Raw genomic sequence first — 22,500 nt, 5'->3', positions numbered from 1 at the left:
CGACGAGAAGTGACCTATTGTACCTGGGAAATAATGAACTTGCCGCAGGTGGGGCCCCCGACGCCGCCTCTCTCTCTCTCTCTCTCTCTCTCTCTCTCTCTCTCTCTCTCTCTCTCTCTCTCTCTCTCTCTCTCTCTCTCGTTCTCGTTCTTGTTTTTTTTTTCTGTGTGTACGTGTTATATAATTTTTTCTTGTGTATCTTTTTGTTTTGTTTTGTTTTGTTTTGTAGTATTTATCTCTCTCTCTCTCTCTCTCTCTCTCTCTCTCTCTCTCTCTCTCTCTCTCTCTCTCTCTCTCTCTCTCTCTCTCTCTCTCTCTCTCTCTCTCTCTCTCTCTCTCTCCTTGTGTTTCTTTTTTGTGTGTGTCGTCATGTTTACTTTTTTTTATCATGCTTTTTCTTTCTTTCTTTATTTTTTTTTATCTTTGTGTCTGTCTTTTTGTCTTTGTTTTTACCTGTCTGTCTTTCTGTGTGTGTGTGTGTGTGTGTGTGTGTGTGTGTGTGTGTGTGTGTGTGTGTGTTATATAAATGCGTACAAATTTCTAAAGCAAAAATTGAAAAAAAAAAAAACACAAATATTTGACCTGTTAACATATGAAACTAATTTTGCTTTCACGAAATTGTATGCTGCAAAAAAATAATGAAAACAAATAAACAAAAGTCACGATACGTAGAATCTCTCTCTCTCTCTCTCTCTCTCTCTCTCTCTCTCTCTCTCTCTCTCTCTCTCTCTCTCTCTCTCTCTCTCTCTCTCTCCAAAATGCAAATGCGGGAGGGAAAGTTTGGGTAATTGATATGGAGATAATTTTTCCTCCTCCACGATTAACGCTTGACTTGGAGAGAGAGAGAGAGAGAGAGAGAGAGAGAGAGAGAGAGAGAGAGAGAGAGAGAGAGAACGTGTTGTGTTTGTCCCTAGCCACGTGATGAATAGTAATAGAAATGGTGGAGAAATAGTTCAGATAGCAACGATGAGTGGAGAAATATTGACGGTGAATAGAGAAATAGTTTTAGTGGATGCAGTAATAGTAGTAGTAGTTTATAGTTAAAGATTCTGTTACTGCCATCCACTGCAGTTAATTCATTTCTTGCATTCTCTTCTTCTAAACTCATATATAAACTCTAAAAAAAGAACTCGATTGCGGAGTGCATTGTATTCATCTACAGCTAACTCATCTATTTTATTTCATCTTTTAAACCTCTGTGTTAACTCACCAACAATCTATTCTTTGCCAGTCATTTACAGCAGTCCACTAATTTCTCCCTTTAATCTCGTGCTTTACACTTTCTATATTAAACCTCTAACAACCAAACTATCCTTGCTCTCTACCACAGCTATCTAATTTCCTCATTTTATCTCCTCTTCCAAACCTCCAGCAACTTATTCTATTTCAGTCGCCCACCACTCTGGCTAGTAATTTCTCCCTATCTCATTTGTACGAAGCCAGGCTGCAGTGGGTCCAGCTTTCAACACACGCGTGGATTACAGCGGACCTCGCCAGCTCACACATCCATCCGCTAATGCCCATTATGCGCCGGCGGTAATCGCATGGACATAACGGAAGGCATAAATAAGGTAAGATCAGTCGCTTTTTATATGTGCTAGTGAGCTGAAACTAGGGATTTGCTGGCGCTGTAATGTGTGTAGCCATTGTTATTAGTTGAGTGGCGCGCGCACACACACTCACACACATACACACACACACACACACTTCTTTTTGTCTATATATATGTCAAAATTTTGCTTCTCAGTTGTTAAAAAGATATATATATAGGAATAACGAAATGAAAAGAAGTGAAAGACAGTATATCAAATAAAAATCTCTCAAAATAAAAATACGTAACAAGAAAGGTAATTGTCTATTAATAAGTCTCTCTCTCTCTCTCTCTCTCTCTCTCTCTCTCTCTCTCTCTCTCTCTCTCTCTCTCTCCTTAAGTCTGGTAATTGTAACAAATATTCACTAGGGAAGATTGTTGTGCGATTCGCTTAATTACCGATTTTCGTTCCTACTGGCTCGTTTCCCCCTCCTCCTCCTCCTCCTCCTCCTCCTCCTCCTCCTCCTCCTCCTCCTCCTCCTCCTCACTCATCCGTACGTTCCCTCCGCATCAGTCTCTCCACTCCATCAGGTTCCGATCCTCTCTCTCTCTCTCTCTCTCTCTCTCTCTCTCTCTCTCTCTCTCTCTCTCTCTCTCACCTGTGCATGGCAGTATTGGAAACAGGTAGCCGATTGGCATAATGAAGCACTATTGATTATCGAAAACAGGACGGAACGCTAAATAGATCAACGCAATTACTGCATTATGTGTTACGGTATCCGAGGAGGTGGCGCGTCCCGTCCTCCTCCTCCTCCTCCTCCTCCTCCTCCTCCTCCTCGTGTCGTGCTCTCTAAGTGATTGTTTCGTATTTTCTGTGTTTTTTTTTTTTTTGTGTGTGTGTGTGTGTGTGTGTGTGTGTGTGTGTGTGTGTGATTAAGTGGTGCGAGAGTAAATATTTGCTTGTGTGTGTGTGTGTGTGTGTGTGTGTGTGTGTGTGTGTGTGTGTGTGTGTTCGAGGCGTTGTCCCGTGCGCAAACAGATGCGATCTAATTTGCCCTCTATGGTTAGTGTGTGTGTGTGTGTGTGTGTGTGTGTGTGTGTGTGTGTGTGTGTGTTGCATCTCTCACCTCACATATTTCTTTTGAGTGTATGTGGACAGTCTTTCCTTACATACATACATACATACATACTCGTACATACATACAAACATACAAAACCTACGCTCTTGCAAATATATATATATATATATAAAAAGCAATATTCTTTCTAATACAATACTCCCAATAGCAATAAAAAAAGAAAATAATTGGCAAGTCGAATAATTATTTCCCTTAATGTTCCTTAGATCGCCTTGTAATTTCTTTTTCTCCTTGTTTTCCTCTTCTTTCTTTTATTTTATATCCTGTCCTTTCGTGGTTTCCCATGTACGAGTCCCCAGCTGTTTTTTTTTTCTCTTTATTTTCTGTCCTTTCCTTTCTTCAATTCAATTCCTTTATTTAAACGTGTTATATATATTTTTTCCATGTCAGGTATAAAAATCATCCTTATATGTTTGCGTGCGTAGGATTTAATGTGATGAAAGTTATGTGAAGGTTAATGAAATGTTTGGTAATGCTAATAGTCGTAGTAGTAAGAGTAATAATGATAGCAAGACTAATGGGATGCTAATGGTGATTTTGATGTGTTAAGTCTAGAGAGGAGGAGGAGGAGGAGGAGGAGGAGGAGAGGAGAATATAGTAAGTGAAAGAGGGAGATAAAAATGGAGTGGTAGAGAGAGAGAGAGAGAGAGAGAGAGAGAGAGAGAGAGAGAGAGAGAGAGAGAGAGAGAGAGAGAGAGAGAGAGAGAGAGAGAGAGATTCTGTAGCATCTAATTTTGATGGATTCTTGTTCCAATCCTTTCAAGTACTCAATTTAATTCTTTTCCATTTGTAATATTTTCGAACAAGATCATGGAGGAGGAGGAGGAGGTGGAGGAGGAGGAGGAGGAGGAGGAGGAGGAGGAGGAGGATCACATGAGAATATTGTGTTGCTGAAATGAGACGAAAAAATTTATACATATTCTTTTCATATTTCTTATTTTCTTCTTGTCTCTTTTTTTAGTTCCTATCTTTTTCTCATTTCATTTTCTTGTTACATTTGTTTACTTTTCTTGTTCAAAATCAGACATGCTATAAATGTTGTAATATTGCTTTAATGTTTTTTTTTCTTTTTTTTTTTTTTATCGTTTCATACATATACAGGGATTGAAGGACAAACAACATAAATATTCTAACTTTACTTTATTAAAAACTAGACTATTAAAAAAAAAAAAACAAGGAATAACAAAACAATCACAAAATACGTTCGTGTACTTCACTTCAGGCATGTTTAGTTCTTGCACACGTACTTACGTAGCTCTCTTTTCTTCATATTTTTAATTGAAGAGAAGAACAAACAATTTAGATATTTCCATTTCGACACAAGAACACAAACAGCAACAACAAAGTGACGCAAATCCTCTCATTCACTCTAGGTGTGTTGAGTACTTGCAGGCACACTTCACTCCCACATTTCAAAGCACTCTTAAATATTTTCACTCAAAACAACAAAACAACATCAACACACTTATTCACTCCACAGGTATATTCATCTCCCACAAACACACTTCGCTTTATGTATCAAAGCACTCACAGAGCACTTCACTCCCTCTATACCACAGCACTCTTTAAAATATATCCACTCTAAACAACACATAAACTCACTCACTCCAGGTATGTTCAGGTAGAAACACACACACACACCCCACACACACACACATATCTCAACGCACTCTTAAGACCACTAGGGGGGGTGGGGAGAAGGATAAACTACAGCCTCGATTGTTCCATTTTGGTTGAGACGCTTTTCCTTTAATTTCCATGTTAATTTGGCGAACACTTTAGCTGTCTGAAGGAGAAGGCGGGTCGATGGTGCAACATTTTAAGGCCAACTTGGAAGACCTGTTTCCTGAAGCCTTCCAACTTCTGGGCTCCAAGACTTATTTGCAAACTTTTCGGACGCCACCCCGAGATTATAACAATTAGAGGAGGTGGGTGGCTCCCTTCATTACCCGAGTGGTGGTGGTGGTGGTGGTGGTGGTGGTGTAGCTGTTATCGTATTTGTGTTAGTGATTTGGTGTTTTTTTTTTTTATATATATTTGTCTGGTGTTTGTGTTTTTTCTTTTTTGTTTTGTTTATTCTCTTCTTATTTTGTTTTATTTCTTGTTTTTTTTTATATTACTGTCAATCATGTTCTTTATTCCCTTTCCCATTTTTTTTATTATCTTTTTTTCCATCTTCCTTCGTGTTCATGTTCTTTTTTTCCTCTTCTTTCATAGCTTGTTTGTTTGTTTTCCCAAATGTTTTTCTTTTCTGCTTTATTTGTTTTTTTGTTTTCCATCGTGTTCTTTTCCCTCCTTTTTATTCTTTTTTTCTTCCTTTAGTCATGTTCGTTTTTTCCCTTCTTTCTTCTTCACTAACGCCAATCCTGAGTCCTCCTCCTCCTCCTCCTCCTCCTCCTCCTCCTCCTTCTCCTCCTCCTCATCCTCCACGCAGTATCTCATGAATGGAAAGAGTACGTGTTGTCTTTGTTTTCTTACTGAATTTTAATGTACTGCTATAAATACCGAAGTGAGGACCAAGAGGTATGCTGCTGCTTGTTCTTCCTTTGTGTTCCTCGTCCTCCTTTCTCATTTTCTCCCTCTTCCATCTTTATCTAAATTCCTTCTTTTCTCTCTCTCTCTCTCTCTCTCTCTCTCTCTCTCTCTCTCTCTCTCTCTCTCTCTCTCTCTCTCTCTCTCTCTCTCTCTCTCTCTCTCTCTCTCTCTCTCTCTCTCTCTCTCTCTCTCTCTCTCTCTCTCTCTCCGCTTCCCTGTACCTTACTTTACGTGTCTTTTATCTCCTCCTCCTCCTCCTCCTCCTCCTCCTCCTCCTCCTCCTCCTCCTCCTCCTCCTCCACCTCCTCCTCCTCCTCCTCCTCCTCCTCCTCCTTCTCCTCCTCCTCCTCCTCCTCCTCCTCCTCCGCCTGTATAATCACCTTACTCTTCCCTTCCTCCTCCTGCTCATGATCTTCCTTCTCCTCTCCTTGTCTCCTTATTCGCTCTTCCCTCCTCCTCCTCCTATTCCTTCTCATGCTCCTCCTCTCTTCTTCTTTATCTCCCTTCGCTTCTTCCCGCTTGATTGCTCTCCTTCCCTTCCTCTTTATCCTCCCCTCTCTTCTCTATTCATCTTTTTACTTCTTACTACCTATCTCTCTCTCTCTCTCTCTCTCTCTCTCTCTCTCTCTCTCTCTCTCTCTCTCTCTCTCTCTCTCTCTCTCTCTCTCTCTCTCTCTCTCTCTCTCTCTCTCTCTCTCTCTCTCTCTCTCTCTCTCTTGCTTTATGTCACCCTTTTCTGTTTCTCTTCACAATGCTTCTCCTCCTCCTCCTCCTCCTCCTCCTCCTCCTCCTCCTCCTCCTCCTCCTCCTCCTCCTCCTCCTCCTTCTCCTCCTCCTTTCATTCTAAACATTCCTTCTTCCTTTCCAAACTCTGCAACATTATTCCCACCCTTGTTTACAGTCTCTCCTCCTCCTCCCTCCTCCTCCTCCTCCTCCTCCTCCTCCTCCTCTTTGGCTGTCATTTTGCTATTAACCTATTTGCTATTATCACCACCACCACCACCACCACCTCCATCACCACCACCACCACCACCACCACCACCACCACCATTATTATATAGACCTTTGCTTCAAACTAGTACTATTGTCCTCTCTACTTGACGGAGGAAGCCACACACACACACACACACACACACACACACACACACACACACACACACACACACACACACACACACACACACACACACACACACACGAAACCGTAAAAGTAGAAAGGACAAACCCATATTATTGAGTTTAGGTTAATTCATCTATACCTCCTCCTCCTCCTCCTCCTCCTCCTCCTCCTCCTCCTCCTCCTCCTCCTCCATCTTCGTCAGCGTTATCGGATCTGGCGTTAATATTGCAAAAGTAAATTGTAGTTTGAAAAAGAAGTGAAATAAAAAGTGGTGGGGAGTGACGACTGTTGGATGGCGCCTTACTAAGTGGTGTGTTCCTCTGGTGGTGCTGGTGGTGCTGGTGGTGCTGCCGCCTGCTGGGTCTCTGAAGGGTGTTGGTCAGTGTGTGTTAGTTGATGTTGTTTTTTTTTGGGTGTTTTTTAACGGTGTTGCTAGTGTTGTGGTGTTAAAGGGTGTTGTTAGTGTTGTGGTGTTATAGGGTGTTGTTAGTGTTTTGTAAGGGTGTTGTCTTAATGGTGTTTTGCAGCTGTCTTTCTTTGGACGTGTTTTTTTTTTTAATTTTAGGGGATTGTTTGGGTGTTTTAAGTGTTTTTCGATGGGAATTTTGGTTTGTTAGGATGTTTTGCTGTTTTATGTTTTTTTTTTTTAGAGCGTTTCTATGAGTTTTAATTCTTAATGGTGTTTTTTAAAAATTTAGAAATGTGTAATTACAAGGAATTCCAGCGTTTTTTTTTAATATGTATATGTTTTAAGGTAGTCTATATTAGAATATAACAAACAAATAACAAAAAAAATAAATAAATATATGAAATAAAACAGTCTTCCTTCAAAACTAAACTGCAAAAAAATAATAAATAAATAAAAAATAACGCGTTTTTTCCCCTTACAACTAAACAAAGTGCTTTATATAATGCAGTCCTCCTTCATTTCCCTTTATTACTTGACACCTCTGGGGCGCGGCTGGCTGTCTCCCCTTTAGGTGGCAGACGGCCGCGGCGCCTCCCTTTATGTAAGCGTGGTCCATTGAATAGCCCTGCGGGACTCCACACTCATTCCGCAACCCATTAAGAATCCGATATTTGTCTGTCCACCTTGAGTCAGGGGGGCACCAGGGGAGGGGGGGAAAGGAGGGAGGGGAAATAGAGAGGGTTGTAGAGGGAAAAAAAGTTAAGTGAGGGGTAGAGAGGAGAAAGGGAAGGATCAGAAGGGAAAAGGGAGAGGGAAATAAGGATACAGAGAGAGGGAAAGGAAGGGATTAAAGGGGAAATAGGGAGAGAACAGAGGGATGATGTAGGGAGGTATAAGAGATAAATGACAGATATAAAGAGGAGAAAAGAAGGAAACAGAGGGGAAAATAGAAGGAAGTAGAGGGCGGGTGTAAGGAGGGATATGAGGGAAATGAGGATAGAGATGGGAAAAGGAGGGATTAGTAGGGGAAATAGAGAGGGAATACAGTGAAGGGGAGCAGGGAGCGGTTAGAGGGGAAATAGGAAAAAAAAATATAGGGAGGGAAAAAAAGGGAAATAACAGAATGGAATACATAGAAAGGAAACAGGGAGGATATTGCTAAGAGGGTACAGAAAGGGGAAAAGAAGGAAAACAGAGGGAAAAATACAGGAAGGGGTTATATAGAATACAGTGTAGAGGGGATAGAGGGGAGTAAAGGAGAGGGGACTGCAGGGAAGAAAGGGGAAAGAGGAAATGGGGGAGAAGAGGGTACAGAGAAACATACATACATACATACATACATACATACATGCATTCACAGTTTATTGACCACAACAAACTTTATAAAGATATGCAGACAGACAGACAGACAGACAGACACTTACAGAATAGTCTTTTGTTTCTGTTTTTTGCTTTCGTTTTATTTTCCTTATTTTCTTACTCTACTTTCTTTATTGTTTTCTTTTTCTTATTCTTTCTTTGTTTTTCGTTTGGGTTTCTTTTTCTTTTTCTTCGTTTTTTTTTTGTTCTACTCTTTTTCTTTCTTTTCTTTTTCTTTCCATTGTTTCCTCTCGAATAATTTCCGTTATTCTTTTTGGGTTCATTCGTAAAATAAATAAATAAACAAATCAAATAAAAATCTGTCACCCTCAATAAAAAAAAAAAAATTGCAAAGGTCAAAGTTCACTAATTACATAAACACGTGTCGTTGGTTTGTTTTGTGTTTTCCCTGTTTTCTTTTTTCCCCTCTGTTTTTCCCCTTTGTGTTGCAGTAATTTAGTTTTACGTCTATTTTATTTCATTGTATTTATTTATTTTGCCGTAAATCTGGAATCTCTACGTGATCTTTGTATTTTTTTTTAATATTATGATGATTTTTTTTTTCCATTTTTCAACTTTTTTTTATCATGTTTTCTTTATTTATTTGTTTTATTTGTGGTGTGTTTATTTCCTATTTGGGTGTTTGGTCTTGATTCTTCATTTTTTTCGTCTTTTTTTTTTCAATCTTTATTTTTCGCTGTTGATCGTCATAATTTTTCTCCACTTTTCTATTTCTGTTTTGTGACATTTTGGTGTTTTGCTTTTGCAGGATTTTGATTCGGTATTATTTAATTTGGCGTGTGTGTGTGTGTGTGTGTGTGTGTGTGTGTGTGTGTGTGTGTGTGTGTGTGTGTGTGTGTGTGTGTGTGTGTGTGTGTGTGTGTGTGTGTGTGTGTGTGTGTGTGTGTGTGTGTGACGAAACTGGAAGAATATTTTTGCAGAAATGGGAAACACAAACAGAGGAAAGAAAACATAGAGAGAGAAACAGAAATTAAGAAGTGTAGGTCGGTAAGAATGTAATGATAATAATAATAATAATAATAATAATAATAATAATAATAATAATAATAAAATCTCTCTCTCTCTCTCTCTCTCTCTCTCTCTCTCTCTCTCTCTCTCTCTCTCTCTCTCTCTCTCTCTCTCTCTCTCTCTCTCTCTCTCTCTCATTGACATTATTTTTCTTTTCATCTTACGTCACTCTCTTTTCTTCCCCTTAGGCGTGATGTACGACGTAACACACACACACACACACACACACACACACACACACACACACACACACACACACACACACACACACACACACACACACACACACACACACACACACACACACACACACACACACACACACACATGAACCCCACACATTTACTCACTTAAGAACTATGTATACCTACCTCCCTACATACATACATACATACATACATACATACATACATACATACATACATACACCCACACACACACGCACAGAAAACGCACGACTCGGAAACTCTCTTTTGCTGAAAATCGCTTACACGCGCCAACAGCTTCCCACGCACACACGCGCACACACACACACACACACACACACACACACACACACACACACACACACACACACACACACACACACACACACACGATGAAGTGCACACAAACAAACAAGCACTTACAAAAATACGTACATTGATATACACACACACACACACACACACACACAACACACACACACACACACACACACACACACACACACATACAGAGAGAGAGAGAGAGAGAGAGAGAGAGAGAGAGAGAGAGAGGAGAGAGAGAGAGAGAGAGAGAGAGAGAGAGAGAGAGAGAGAGGAGAGAGAGAGAGAGAGAGACGTTTCTGGGAAATACATGGAAAAGAAAAAAGAGAAACTAAGAAAGGAAAACGAAATAAATATAGAACAACAAAAAACACGTTAGAATTAAAAAAAAAAAGAGAAATGGAAGAGAAACACACACACACACACACACACACACACACACACACACACTGACGATTCTAGTCCCATAAATTTCCCGGAATCAGCAGGAGTCTTCACCTGGAGAGACGCCTGGAAGCCCCGACCAGCAGGGGGGCGTGGGGGAGGCTTTCTGGGGTTCCTGATGGGGAAGGAGGGAGGAGCATTGCGGAGTGGGTGGAGCATATGGGGGTAGGGGCATTGGGGGTGGACTGGGGAGAATAGGAGCATTGGGGTGGACAGGGGAGCATTACTGGGAGTCAGGAGCATGTTGGGAGCATTTGTCTTTCTTACCCACGCCCGCTCCGATGCGCAGGCTGGAGCGTGACACCCTGAGACAATGGAGTCACCCTGGGGAGTGTGTTTGACTCGTTACTTTGTCTTGAGTCAGGGCTGGATGGCCGCCTCCACCTCTCACCACCATCCACCTTCTCCTCGTCCATCTCTCTGCCTTTTCTTCCACTCGTAGTCTCAGTTTTCATCACTTTTTTTCCTCCACTTTTTTCTCTCTCCTCCCTTTTTTATTGTCTTGTTTCCAGTTGTTCTTCCTTTCATCTTCCTTTTCTCTCTTTCCTCTTTTGCATTTTCGAATTTTGTCCTTCCCTTCATCCTTATCCTGAGTTTTCCAGCTTTCTTTTCTTCCTTTTTTTCTTTTTTCGCATCCGTTCCACCTATTCTGCTTTTTCGTCTTTATTTTTCTCCTTTTTCCTTATTTTTCCTTCCTTCTACTCTTGCTCTCCCATTTTCTATCCCTTCACTCTTCCACATTTTTCTTTCCTCCCTTTTCTTGCATTCCTTTCACTTATCCTCCCATGTTCTCCCTCTCACCTTTCTTCTCTTTCCTCTTTTTTTTTTCTCTTCACTTTTATCTCTCCCTTTTCCCCTCCGTTCTTCTTTATCCTTTATTTTCTTTTCTTCTATGCTTTACTCTCACTCTCTTTCCTTCCCTTGCATTTAGTTTTCTTTATTTGATCCTTTTCTTCTCTCTTACACACACACACACACACACACACACACTGCTCAACGTTTTTGCTTATATTCGTATGTATATTTGGTAAGCATGTGAGTCTAGCGTATATATTTTGCCCAGGTGTATTTATCAGGTAATAATGCTAATGTCGGCTGATGAATATATTACGAGAGTCTGATGTAAAATATTTGGAGGTATATTGAGTTCGTTGAATTGACCTCGGCTTCCTTTGCATTATTCATGATACCCACCAGTCTTCGTGTCCATTTCAGCTGTTACATGTTTTATTTCCGAATTCATGTATGTATGTATGTTTGTATGTTTTTTTTTTCTTTAATATATTTATTTTATTTTATTTTTTTTTGTGTGGGTCTGTGTGTGTACCTACTTGGTGTGTGTGTGTGTGTGTGTGTGTGGGTGTGTGTGTATTTCTGGTAGTGTGTGTGTGTGTGTGTGTGTGTGTGTGTGTGTGTGTGTGTGTGTGTGTGTGTGTGTGTGTGTGTGTGTGTGAGTGGGTGGGTCTTTGTCTGTCTGCCCCCTTTCTCTCTCTCTCTCTCTCTCTCTCTCTCTCTCTCTCTCTCTCTCTCTCTCTCTCTCTCTCTCTCTCTCTCTCTCTCTCTCTCTCTCTCTCTCTCTCTCTCTCTCTCTCTCTCACTCAAACCCACACACACAGACTCACACACACAGACACACACACACACACACACACACACACACACACACACACACACACACACACACACACACAGGTGCATTGTACTTGGCTACGTATCCTCATTATCACCACCACCACCACCACTACCACCACCACCACCACCACCACCACCACCACCACCACCACCACTACCCTACAATTACGAATCTCTCGACAGGACAAAGGTGTGAAGGCCGGGATGTGGGATGGTCAGGTGTGCGGGGCGACAGGTGAGGCGCGGCGGGTTTGACCACTCACCGGTAATTAGTCCGCGGCACGTGTGTTACCTGCGCTGTCAGGTGAGATCGCTTATGGCTCAGTGATAAAGTTTTTAACCTGTCATGTCGTGTTTTTGCTTCCCCTTGTGTCTAAATGCTGATCTGTGGATGGGGGCGTGTGATGTGTCGTATATTTCTCTCTCTCTCTCTCTCTCTCTCTCTCTCTCTCTCTCTCTCTCTCTCTCTCTCTCTCTCTCTCTCTCTCTCTCTCTCTCTCAAATGTTTCGTGTGTCATTTGTGTTGTGTTTATTTTCTTTTTATTTATTTATTTTATTTTTTTACATTTTAGTCATCAGCTTTCTGTCAACGCCGTAAGATTTTGTGAGTTTTTTTCTTTTCTTTTCTTTTCTTTTCTTTTCTGTCAAATGTTTCGAGTGTCATTTGTGTTGCGGCTTTTGTTTTTGCTGTTCTTTTCTTTTTTTTTTTCCACTTCAGTCATTAACCTTATGTCGTCGTTAGATTTTCTCTGTATATTTTTTCCTTTCATTTTTTTTTTTCCCCTGTGGATTTCTTATAATTTACATGGAAAGAGATCTGTCAGATATTATGTGTGTCATTTGTGTTGTTTCTCTTTTAAATGTTTGTTGTTGTCGTTGTTGTTGTTGTTGTTGTTGTTGTTGTTGTTGTTGTTGTCGTTGTTGTTGTTGTTGTTGTTGTTGTTGTTGTTGTTGTTGTTGTTATTTTTCCAGTTCACTCATTAACTTTCTGTCAACGCAGTAAAATTCTACAAGTTTTTCTCTTATTTTTACTACCTACTGGATTTCTAATAATTTACATGGAAAGTGATCTGTCAAATGTTACCTGTGTTATGCTTTTTTTTCCCCTTTTCCCAGTTCACGCAAGCTTTGTGCCGGCTCTGTAAGGTTCTGGAAGGTCATTTCTCCGTACTCTGTTTCCTGCAAATGTCATGGAAGGTTTACTGTCATGTGAGTATGTGGTGAGCGATTTTAGTCAGTCTTGTTACGAGGTTTTCCTTTTTTTCCTTTTTCTCTCCTTTTTTCCTATTTTCTTTGGTATTTTTTCTTTTGTTTCTTTTTCTCTCCTTTTTTTTAACTGTTTTGTTTCCCTTTTTCTTTTTTTTGCGTTTTCTTTTTTATTTTCCTTTCTTTCTTTGACTTTTCTTTTTCCTTTTATTTTCTCCCGTTTTTTTCCGGTGTTTTTTCTTTTTTCTTTCTTTTTTACCTCTTTTTCAGTTTTCCCCCTCTTCCTATTTCTTTATTAATTTTTACCCTTTCTTTTTTTCTTTTTCCCTTTTCCATTTTCCTTTTTTTTTAATTTTCCTCTTTCCTATTTCCTGTTCCCCTTTCTTTTATTTCTTTTCCATTTTCCCCTTTTTCCCTTTCTCTTTTTTCCCCTTTTCCCAGTACTATTCACTCCCTAAAGTACTATGATATATATATTTTTTTTCAGTATTTTTGAACACGCAAGGTTTAATAATGATGAGGAATTCCTGTCTGTCATGTCGCTGTTGTTTTCCTTTTCTCCTTATTTATTTACATTTCTTTTGGACTTGAAAGGTTTGATACGTAAATGGTGAGAAGAATATTTATTTTTTTTCAGTGGCTTTATTTGTTGAAAGGAGGGAAGGAAAAGGAGGAGAGATGTTGGTAGAGGAGACAGTAAGGAGAGGGGAAAAGAGAGAAGGAGAAATACAGAAATGGGAATGAATGCAGGGAAGAAAGGACAGGGAAAACAGAGATGGAAAGAAAGAGGAATTAATATGGGAAGGATGGAAATAAGGAAAGGGGGAAAAGAGGGGAAAAAATGTACGAAGAGGAATTAATGTAGGGAATAAATGAGGAAAGAAGAGGGAAAAGAGAAAGGGAAAGATGCAGAAAAGAGGAATTGATGTGTGGAAAGAATGGAGAAAAGGAGAGGAGAGGGAAAAAAGAGGGAAAAACATAGGAAGAGGAATGAATGTTGGGAGAATAAGGAAAAGAGGAATGATTAAAGTTTGATTAAAAATGGAAAGGAAAAGAAGAGATAAAGGAAAATAAAGGAGAGGATAGGGAAAACAAAATTACATAATAAAGAAATACGAACACCAGGTAAACGCATGGAAGGTTTTGATTCTGTATAAAGGGTTGATGAGTACTTGGCTGAATGGTGAGAGATCCTTGTCGGTTACTTGACACGTCTGGCTCCGATTACCTCTCAGGTTACTAAAGGTTTCAGTGATATACAAATTATTTTAGTTATTACATTTATTAAAGTTAGAGATGTTTTTATTTGATAGGTAGCACAAAAATAGGAGTGTTGGCCCCTTAGACTTGAAAGAGAGAGAGAGAGAGAGAGAGAGAGAGAGAGAGAGAGAGAGAGAGAGAGAGAGAGAGAGAGAGAGAGAGAGAGAGAGAGAGAGAGAGGATGCTATTTTAGATTAATTGCTTAATAGAGCGTAAGGAAAATGAATTAGTGTGTGTGTGTGTGTGTGTGTGTGTGTGTGTGTGTGTGTGTGTGTGTGTGTGTGTGTGTGTGTGTGTGTGTGTGTGTCAACCTGTACGAAGGCATGACTCTTAGATAAATAAACAAGATTAACAGCAAAACACACTTAAATATAGACACTTTCAAATAAGTCAGTAACAGAAGCTAAGTTTACCCCTCACCCTCTCCTCTCCCTCTCCTTAGCCCCTCTCTCCCTCTCTCTTACCCTCACTACTCTCCCTCCTCTCCATCTCTACTCTCCCTCTCTCCTCTCTACCCTTTTCCACACACCCACCTTACCTCTCCACCCTCCCTTTCCTTCACTCTCCTCGTACACCCTTCTCTTCCACCTCTCCTTCCCTTCCCCTCCCTTTACCCCCTACCTCTCCCTCTCTCTCGCTACCCCGGAAGTGAATTAGCAGCAAGGGCCGGGGTAGAGTGAGGAGGGAGAGGAGTAAGTAAAAGCTTTGTTGACGTGGGCGCCAGAAATCCTACCTAAAAGACACACACCCTTACACCTGCGAGGGAAGAAGACCCGTAAAGTTGCAACAAAAGTGGAAAACAAAAACAAGACTGACGGCTGGAGCAGGAGGAGGCGCAGCAGGAGGAGGAGGAGGAGAAGGAGGAGGAGGGGTTGGGTTAATATGAAAAGCCGGCAAGGAGAGGATGAGAAGTAAGAAGAGTTTGGGCAAGGATGAGGAGGAGGAGGAGGAGGAGGAGGAGGAGGAGGAGGAGGAGGAGGAGTGAAGGCATGGCTAAAGAAAGAAAGAGGAGGGAGGAGGAAGGAGGAGAGAGAGAAAAAAAAAAGAAGAGTATGATGATGAAGTAGGAGAAGGGAAAGTAGGAGAAGGAGAAGAAGAAGAGAAGAAGGTGGAGGAGGAGGAGATTCGCATGAAAACGCTGGAGGAGAGGTGTTAAGAGAGAGAGAGAGAGAGAGAGAGAGAGAGAGAGAGAGAGAGAGAGAGAGAGAGAGAGAGAGAGGAGAGGTTGCCAAGTGACGTCACGATGGCCTCCTAACTCTTACCCTTTCACTTTCTCACTGGTCAGGGTCGTTTTGGGAGGAGGAGGAGGAGGAGGAGGAGGAGGAGGAGGAGGAGGGTGGTCATCTCGCGTCCCATTGTCCAGGGTCGTCAGTGCGCGGGTCATCACCTCAAAACAGCGTCATTAAGCAGGAGAAGCAGCGCCCTCACTTGTGTTCCGAAGTCCTATTCTATACTGTGTGTGTTTCACCCTTCTGTATTTTCCGCTCAAATTTTCCTCTCTGTCCGTCTCTCCCTCTGTTTCTCTCCCTTTTTTTTTTTCCTCTGTATTTTTTGGTTATTCCTCTTTTCTTGGTTTTCTTGTTTTCGTTATTATTATTATTTTTTTTCATAATAAGGTGATTTTCTTCACTCGTGGCGATGGTGGTGGTGTTGGTGATGGCAGTGATGGTAGTGGTCGTAAATTTAATGGTTGGGGTGGTGGGAATAATGGGTTTAATTAAAGTAGTAGTAGTAGTAGTAGTAGTAGTAGTAGTAGTAGTTGTAGTAGTAGTAGTAATTGCAGTAGTGCTGGTAGAGGCCTTAATCTTTCAGTGGTGATACCGGTTGTAATTATAGTGATAAGAAGTAATAGATGTAATAGTTGTAGTAGTAGTAGTAGTAGTAGTAATAGTGGTGATGGTGGTGGTGTCCCCAGGTTCGACACCCGCAGTAAATCACACCAAATCACACGCTAATTTACGAGGCGGGTCGATTCACTAATAAAGATGCCAACACACAAACATACTATCCCTTCCTCCTCTTCTCCTCCTCCTCCTCCTCCTCCTCCTTCTCCTCCTCCTCCTCCTGTTCCTGCTGCCTCGTTCGATACTGTAAGGCGTAATTTTTTAACACGAATGCCCACTAATTACTGTGAATTATGATGGAGACGGGGACAAATGTGGCTTCTCCTACCTCTCTGTCCTCTTTGTTACTCTCCTCGTCCTCCTCCTCTTCCTCCTCCCCTGTGTTGTCCGTTGCCTAGACGCCCGCCACACACACACACATACACACACACACACACACAGCTTTTAATTCTTCACAAAGGTAGTTTCGTTCAAGCATCTGCCTCTTTCCTTCACTTACCTGTTGTTTTGTTCATCCTATCTGTGTCTCTCTTTCCTTTTTTTTATTTTTTTTATTTATATCCTGACTCTCTCTCTCTCTCTCTCTCTCTCTCTCTCTCTCTCTCTCTCTCTCTCTCTCTCTCTCTCTCTCTCTCTCTCTCTCTCTCTCTCTCTCTCTCTCTCTCTCTCTCACCAAAGGCAAACTCCTAATGAATATTGTTCTATTAAACTATTTTTTTTTTTTTTCCTCTTCCCTTTCGTCTGATCATTCAGTTTTCGTTGCCTCGAGGCCTTCCCGTGCCGCTGTGTCCTGTGTCTCTGTGTCCCTGCTGGCGATGAGAGAGAGAGAGAGAGAGAGAGAGAGAGAGAGAGAGAGAGAGAGAGAGAGAGAGAGAGAGAGAGAGAGAGTTAATACTACCCACATAGGTTACACAAGTTGTTATTTATATATAATTATTTCCTGGGCATTTTATCTTTATTGTCTTTGATTCTTTGAAGTTGAACTGTTCGCCGTGATTACTTACCTGCTCACCTCCCACTCACCTGTCTCCTTATGTAACCGTCTACCTGTCTACCTACACGCTTACAGACAGATATACCTACATGCATACAGACAGACAGACACGTGTGAAGGAATATAAACATCTCTTAAGTTTCCCATCCTGTCCTTATCCCAGTCGTTCTCCTCTCTCTCTCTCTCTCTCTCTCTCTCTCTCTCTCTCTCTCTCTCCAGTAAGGGACCTCATTCAGTCATTAGCATCCACCACACTCCTGCAGCAGTTTTTCCCGTCTGGGTTACCGGGGCACGCGTCTCACTCCTCCACTCACTCCTTCCCTCCTACTTCCTTCCCTCCCTTCCTCCTTCTCTCCCTCCACTCCCTTTCCTTACTAAATCTCACCTCTATTCTTCCCTTTACCACGATTCTCTTCTCTTCTTTCTTCCTCCTTCCCTCCCTCCCTTCAGTCTCTCCCTTCTCCCTCCCTCCCTCTTTATTTCCTTACTATCCTATCTCACACTTCGATCATTCCCCTTCTCTCTCCTTCCCTCCTCTCTTACCTCTCTCTCTCCCTCCCTCCCCCCTTTTGTTCTATCTTTTACCCTTCTATCTTTCCCTTTCTCCTTCATTCATTTCTCTCCCTTCTCTTCCTTACCATCCTTCTCTCCCTCCATCCGTCCCTCCCTCCTTCCCTCCATTCTCTCTTTCCACTCCCTCCTCATTTATGTGGTAATTTCCTTGTTTCCTTCATTCATTCAACACATTCATTCATTCATTCATATGGGTATTCCTTGTTCCCTCCATTCATTCATTTTCATTCCTTCATTCATATATATTAATTCATTCATTCACTTATACATAAACATCCATTCATTCATTCATTCACTCATTCACTCATTCATTCATTCAGTTCCTCCTGCAATGCTTGAGTCAGAGGGAAGGAAGAGGTGAGATGAGACTGCAAAAATTATTCATGCAGTGTGTATATTTGCGTATCACACACACACACACACACACACACACACACACAGTCGATTTTTGGTGGTGGGGGTGATGGAAAGCGCATGGTTGGGGGGAAGCGGCGCAGCGGGGCGTTAATGGACTTGTATTTGGGGGGTTAGAGGAGGGGGGAGGGATTGGAGGGGGTGGGGATGGGGAGGGGAGCGCTTCTCTCTTTGGCGGATGTTGTGAATCAGATTTGACCTTTTCCTTACGTTCATTGACACCTGACCTTATGTGTGTATGTGTGTGTGTGTGTGTGTGTGTGTTGGTTTTGTGGCTTAGTATTTTTGCACGAGTTTTACTTTCCGTTTTTTTCTTTTTTTTTCTTTTTTTCTTTTTTTCTCTTTTTCAATCTCTGTCTCTGTATATATGCATTTTTCTATTGTATTTTGTCTAGTTTTTTTCTTGTTCCTCTATCTATATTTCTCTTATTCTCTTAAATTTCCTTATCTGTCCATATTTCGTGTCTTTGTTTATGTTTTTTTTTATTTATTTTGTTGCATTCTCCTAAAGTGTCTTTTTTTTTTCTATATTCATGTTTATTTATTTCATTTTCTTCACTGCTGCTTATCTTTTATCTATCTCATCTTTATTACGTTAACTTATCCATACGTATTTTTAATCAATGTTTTTCTATAATTTCTTAACTCATTTTCATTTATATATTCTAAATTCCTTATCTTTTTAAACTAAACTGGATCTCCCCTTTGATTTTTACATTCCTTTGTCTTGCTTCTTTCTTACGTGACTCTTCTGTCCACTAACTTTTTAATGCATTCACTTATTTTTACCTTTTTTTTCACATTAACTTTCCATCTCAATGTCTTTCCCTTTTTTTTATATTTCCTAATTTTCTTATATTTTTAACTTAATCTTACCTTAACTTCGATTTATTTTCGTGTTCCTTTGTTGCGCTTCTTTCTTACGCCTCTGATTAGCTGTTGATTAGAGGGATCAGATTGCATGATTAAGGATTAGCCGCAGTTGCTTGTTTAGTTAATGCAAGGCTCCTGCTGATTGGATACATGCTCAAGTGTGTGTGTGTGTTTATTGGTTAACTTTGCGTTGTTACTTTTAGACGTGATTAGACATGTTGCGTGACTTCAGAGTGTGTTTGTATGGATGTATGTGTTTGGTGCGTGTATGTGGTAAGGTATGTATGGGTGGGTATGGTTAGTTAGGTGTGTATGATTAGATTTGTATGATTATGTATTTTTTTTTTTTTTTTTTGTAGGTATGGGTGATGGTTAGACACGATTGGTATGCATGACTAAATATGTATGATTATGTAGTGTTTTTTTTTAGGTATGATTTGGTGTATACGAATGATTTATGTATAATTATGTATGATGAGGCATGTGTTATCAGCAGGAAGTCAGGGTACGATAATGAGTGTTGCTACGTTACATGCATGAATGTTGTATGTTGTCAGGCTTTTTTTATTTATTTTGTTTTTATGGGTCATCCTCTGAGCGCTCAGTTTGGCAAGGGGACAGGAAGTGGAGGTGATAATTTGAGGTTCCTGGGAAATTTAAAGGTCAGAGAAGTTGTTTATGTGAGAAAGTTCTGGTTTAATTTGATGCACTTCAGATTTGTTTCCGATGGACAGGTTGGCTTAGTACAAGACAGGTGCGGTGCTGCAGTGGGTGACAGTATGGGTGTTACGACTGGCAGGTGTGTGGTTATGTAACGCAGGTGTGTGTTGAGTGACAAGTGGATGGTGTTGACGGGTGACACGTGCGGCTGGTGAGTGTGGAGGCGGTGGTGGTGGTGGTGGTAGTGGTGGGGGTGGTGCGCGGTGGATGAGGCGGCGTGGCGAGGTGGCGAGGCGGTGGTGTGGTGGTGTGAAGTGGTGATGAAAGCAACGTGGACAGCTGTGGTGGTTACAGTGGTGGCGTCATTTGTGGCGGAGAGAGGAGGAGGAAGAGAGCAAGAGGAGGAGGAGGAGGAGGAGGAAGGAGGAGGAGGAGTAGGAGGAGGAGGAGGAGGAGGAAGGTTGTGGACGGCGCAGTCCGCGCTGGTGTGGACGTGAGGGACGAGAGTGGTGAGGCCGAGGCTGTGGCGGGGTGCGCAAGTCAGTACCCAACACAGCCGCCGAACAGGACGCACGCGTCACTCCGACCTCCTGAGCCTCCCTCCAGGACAACACCCATAGCGGGCCGAACTCCATCCCGCCGCTCACTCGGTCGCGTCACCCGCCCGCGTCACCCGAAGTAGTCGCGGATGACGGTGACTCTGCCGGCCGGGTGTCGCCGCGTTGCATGACACAGAAGGGAAACCATCCGTAAGGCAGTGAATAGGTCTCCTCGAAGCATATGCTCTTCTGAAACGAGTATATTTCTGGCCTGTGTGGTGTTGGTGTGGTGGTGGTGATGGGCCGCGGTGACGGTGTTGAGCAATGAGAATCCAGCCTTCACGTGTTTGTCACAGTAGCTATGTCGATGGAGAAGATCCAGCACCACTCGGGATAAACACTACCCTCGCAGACCCCTGACAGGTGAGCTTGGTGTGTGTGTGTGTATGCGTGTGTGTGTGTGGCGTGTGGCGTGCGGTGTGGCGTGGTGATGTAATGGTGTGTATGGCTTGGGTGTCACCTTCATTGCTTCGTCGTGCTCTTCTCGCCTCGTCGTGTCCTCTGCCTCTCCCTCGTGGGGTGTTTGTTGATGCTTGTTATGTCGTGTCAGTGCTTCCTTTAGTCTCTCGCACTCGCGTTCTCTTGCGTCGTTTTCTTTACTAAGTTTCCAGTTTTTTGTTTAGTGTGTGAGATCTATCGTGTGTGTGTGTGTGTGTGTGTGTGTGTGTGTGTCAAGGAATCATGAATTTCCAGTCAGGTAAAATATGACTTACTGGACAAGACAACAAGTGATACTCGTACACACACACACACACACACACACACTCCACCAGAAGTAGGAGTTACACACGAACACTCCTTTGCACTCACTCGTTCACTCCATCGACACTCGCAGGGCCTCACTCTCTCACTCTCCCTCTCACCTGGGCGAGTGGAGAGGTGGAGGAGAGCAGGTGAGGCGCCCTTCCTCAGTGTGTCACCCCGCGAGGCCGACTCTCTCACAGGAAACTTCTCTTGATTATAAAATTAAAGGTTATGTGCCCGGAGCATTTCGGCGTATGAGAGGCGGAAAGAGACATCATTCCCCTTTAGGACCAGTGCTTCTTTACTGCCTTGTGTGTGTGTGTGTGTGTGTGTGTGTGTGTGTGTGTGTGTGTGTGTGTGTGTGTGTGTGTGTTTTATTGTCTCCTGCTGACTGGTGGGTATTACTGCGTTGACTGCCAAGGTGTTTTTTTTTTTTTCTTCTTTTATGTTCGTGCTGTTTGTTTGTCTCTGTCAGTTTGTGTGTGCCTGTGTGTGGCTTTCGTTCCTCGGCTGAGTGTTTGTGTGTTTGTGTGTATGTGTGTTTGGGTTATCTTGGTGCTTTCCTTTCTTGTGTTTTCTTGGCTTGTTTTATCGTTATTCGTGTTTATCTTTATACCGTTTTTTTTATTACTTATTATTTTGTTATCTCGTTTCCTGGCGTTTTTTTACGTGTTTGTTGTATGTTAAAGTTATTGGTATCTTATCTTGAGTTATTTTCTTTATTTATCTTTCTTATTTTATCCTTTGCTTTAACAATCTACGTATTTTTTAGGTGTGTATTATCTGTTAAGTACTGGCTATCTTATCTTTCGTGTTCTTCATGCTACATCTTTATTCATCTTTCATATCTCTCTTTATCTTTAGCTATTTAGGTGTTTGTCAGGCGCCTTGTTTATCTGTTAAGTTCACTACTTTCCTTCGTCTGTTTTATCTTTGCCTTTATTTCATATTGTATCTTTATTTAACTTCATCATCACCTTATCTTTAATCTTTAATCTTTAGTGTTTTCATTAAAGTTCCATGCGCTACACTTTTGTTTGATTAAGTTATCTTTTATCAATGTTTACTTAATATCACAACATTCTTTATAGTTTACCTTCTTTATAATTTACCTTCATATTTCTGGGTTTCCATTACGTAGGTAGGCATTTCCATTAAGTTCTTTCCCTTGTGTTACGGTTAGTTTGTTTTCCCTTCATATCTTTTTAACTCATTTTTATTCATCTTCATTTAGCTGTATTCAGTTTCACGTATGTTGTATTTTCTTTTCATTATGATTTTTTTTCTTTCGGTTATCGTATCTTCATTCATCTTTACTCACCTTGTCTTTTCTTCCTCTTGACTTTTCTTCCTCTTGTTCTTATTCGTTTATTCATTTTGACCTCGCACGTTTACATTTTCCTTGCATTATGTTCAGTTTTCTTTTATTTTTCCTTGGTGCTTCTTATCTCCACGCATCTTTACTCAGCCTGACTTATCTTCATTCACCTTTACTCACCTTTACTCATTATTGCTTACCCGTATTAATTTTTATTCATGTTAAGTTTTCCCCTTGCATTATAATCTGTTTTCACTCCCGTTTTCCTTCCGGCATTGTATCTTCATTTA

At 41.4% G+C, this 22,500-nt stretch overlaps 1 protein-coding gene across 5 annotated transcripts in view; it reads left to right on the top strand.

Annotated features, from left to right (window-relative positions):
- LOC135113626 (uncharacterized) overlaps window positions 1-22,500 on the top strand; it is a 333,746-nt gene that overhangs the window by 115,735 nt on the left and 195,511 nt on the right. For 3 of the 5 annotated variants that reach the window (XR_010274912.1, XR_010274911.1, XM_064029014.1), the window contains exons 3-5: window positions 1,440-1,571; window positions 11,909-12,029; window positions 12,842-12,934. Coding sequence is in view for 1 of the 5 variants with exons in the window: in XM_064029014.1 (XP_063885084.1) it covers window positions 11,937-12,029; window positions 12,842-12,934 (186 nt within the window). In the remaining 4 variants the exon portion in view is untranslated. Of the gene's footprint in view, window positions 1-1,439; window positions 1,572-11,908; window positions 12,030-12,841; window positions 12,935-19,994; window positions 20,512-22,500 lie in introns of those variants that run through there. The other 2 variants (XR_010274910.1, XR_010274909.1) reach the window with 2 other exon arrangements.

This window comes from Scylla paramamosain, chromosome 26 (assembly GCF_035594125.1).
Source record: "Scylla paramamosain isolate STU-SP2022 chromosome 26, ASM3559412v1, whole genome shotgun sequence".
Classification (NCBI taxonomy): Eukaryota; Metazoa; Arthropoda; class Malacostraca; order Decapoda; family Portunidae; genus Scylla; species Scylla paramamosain.
The sequence above is the reverse complement of the archived record's forward strand: the minus strand, read 5'-3'. Positions and strand labels throughout refer to the sequence as shown.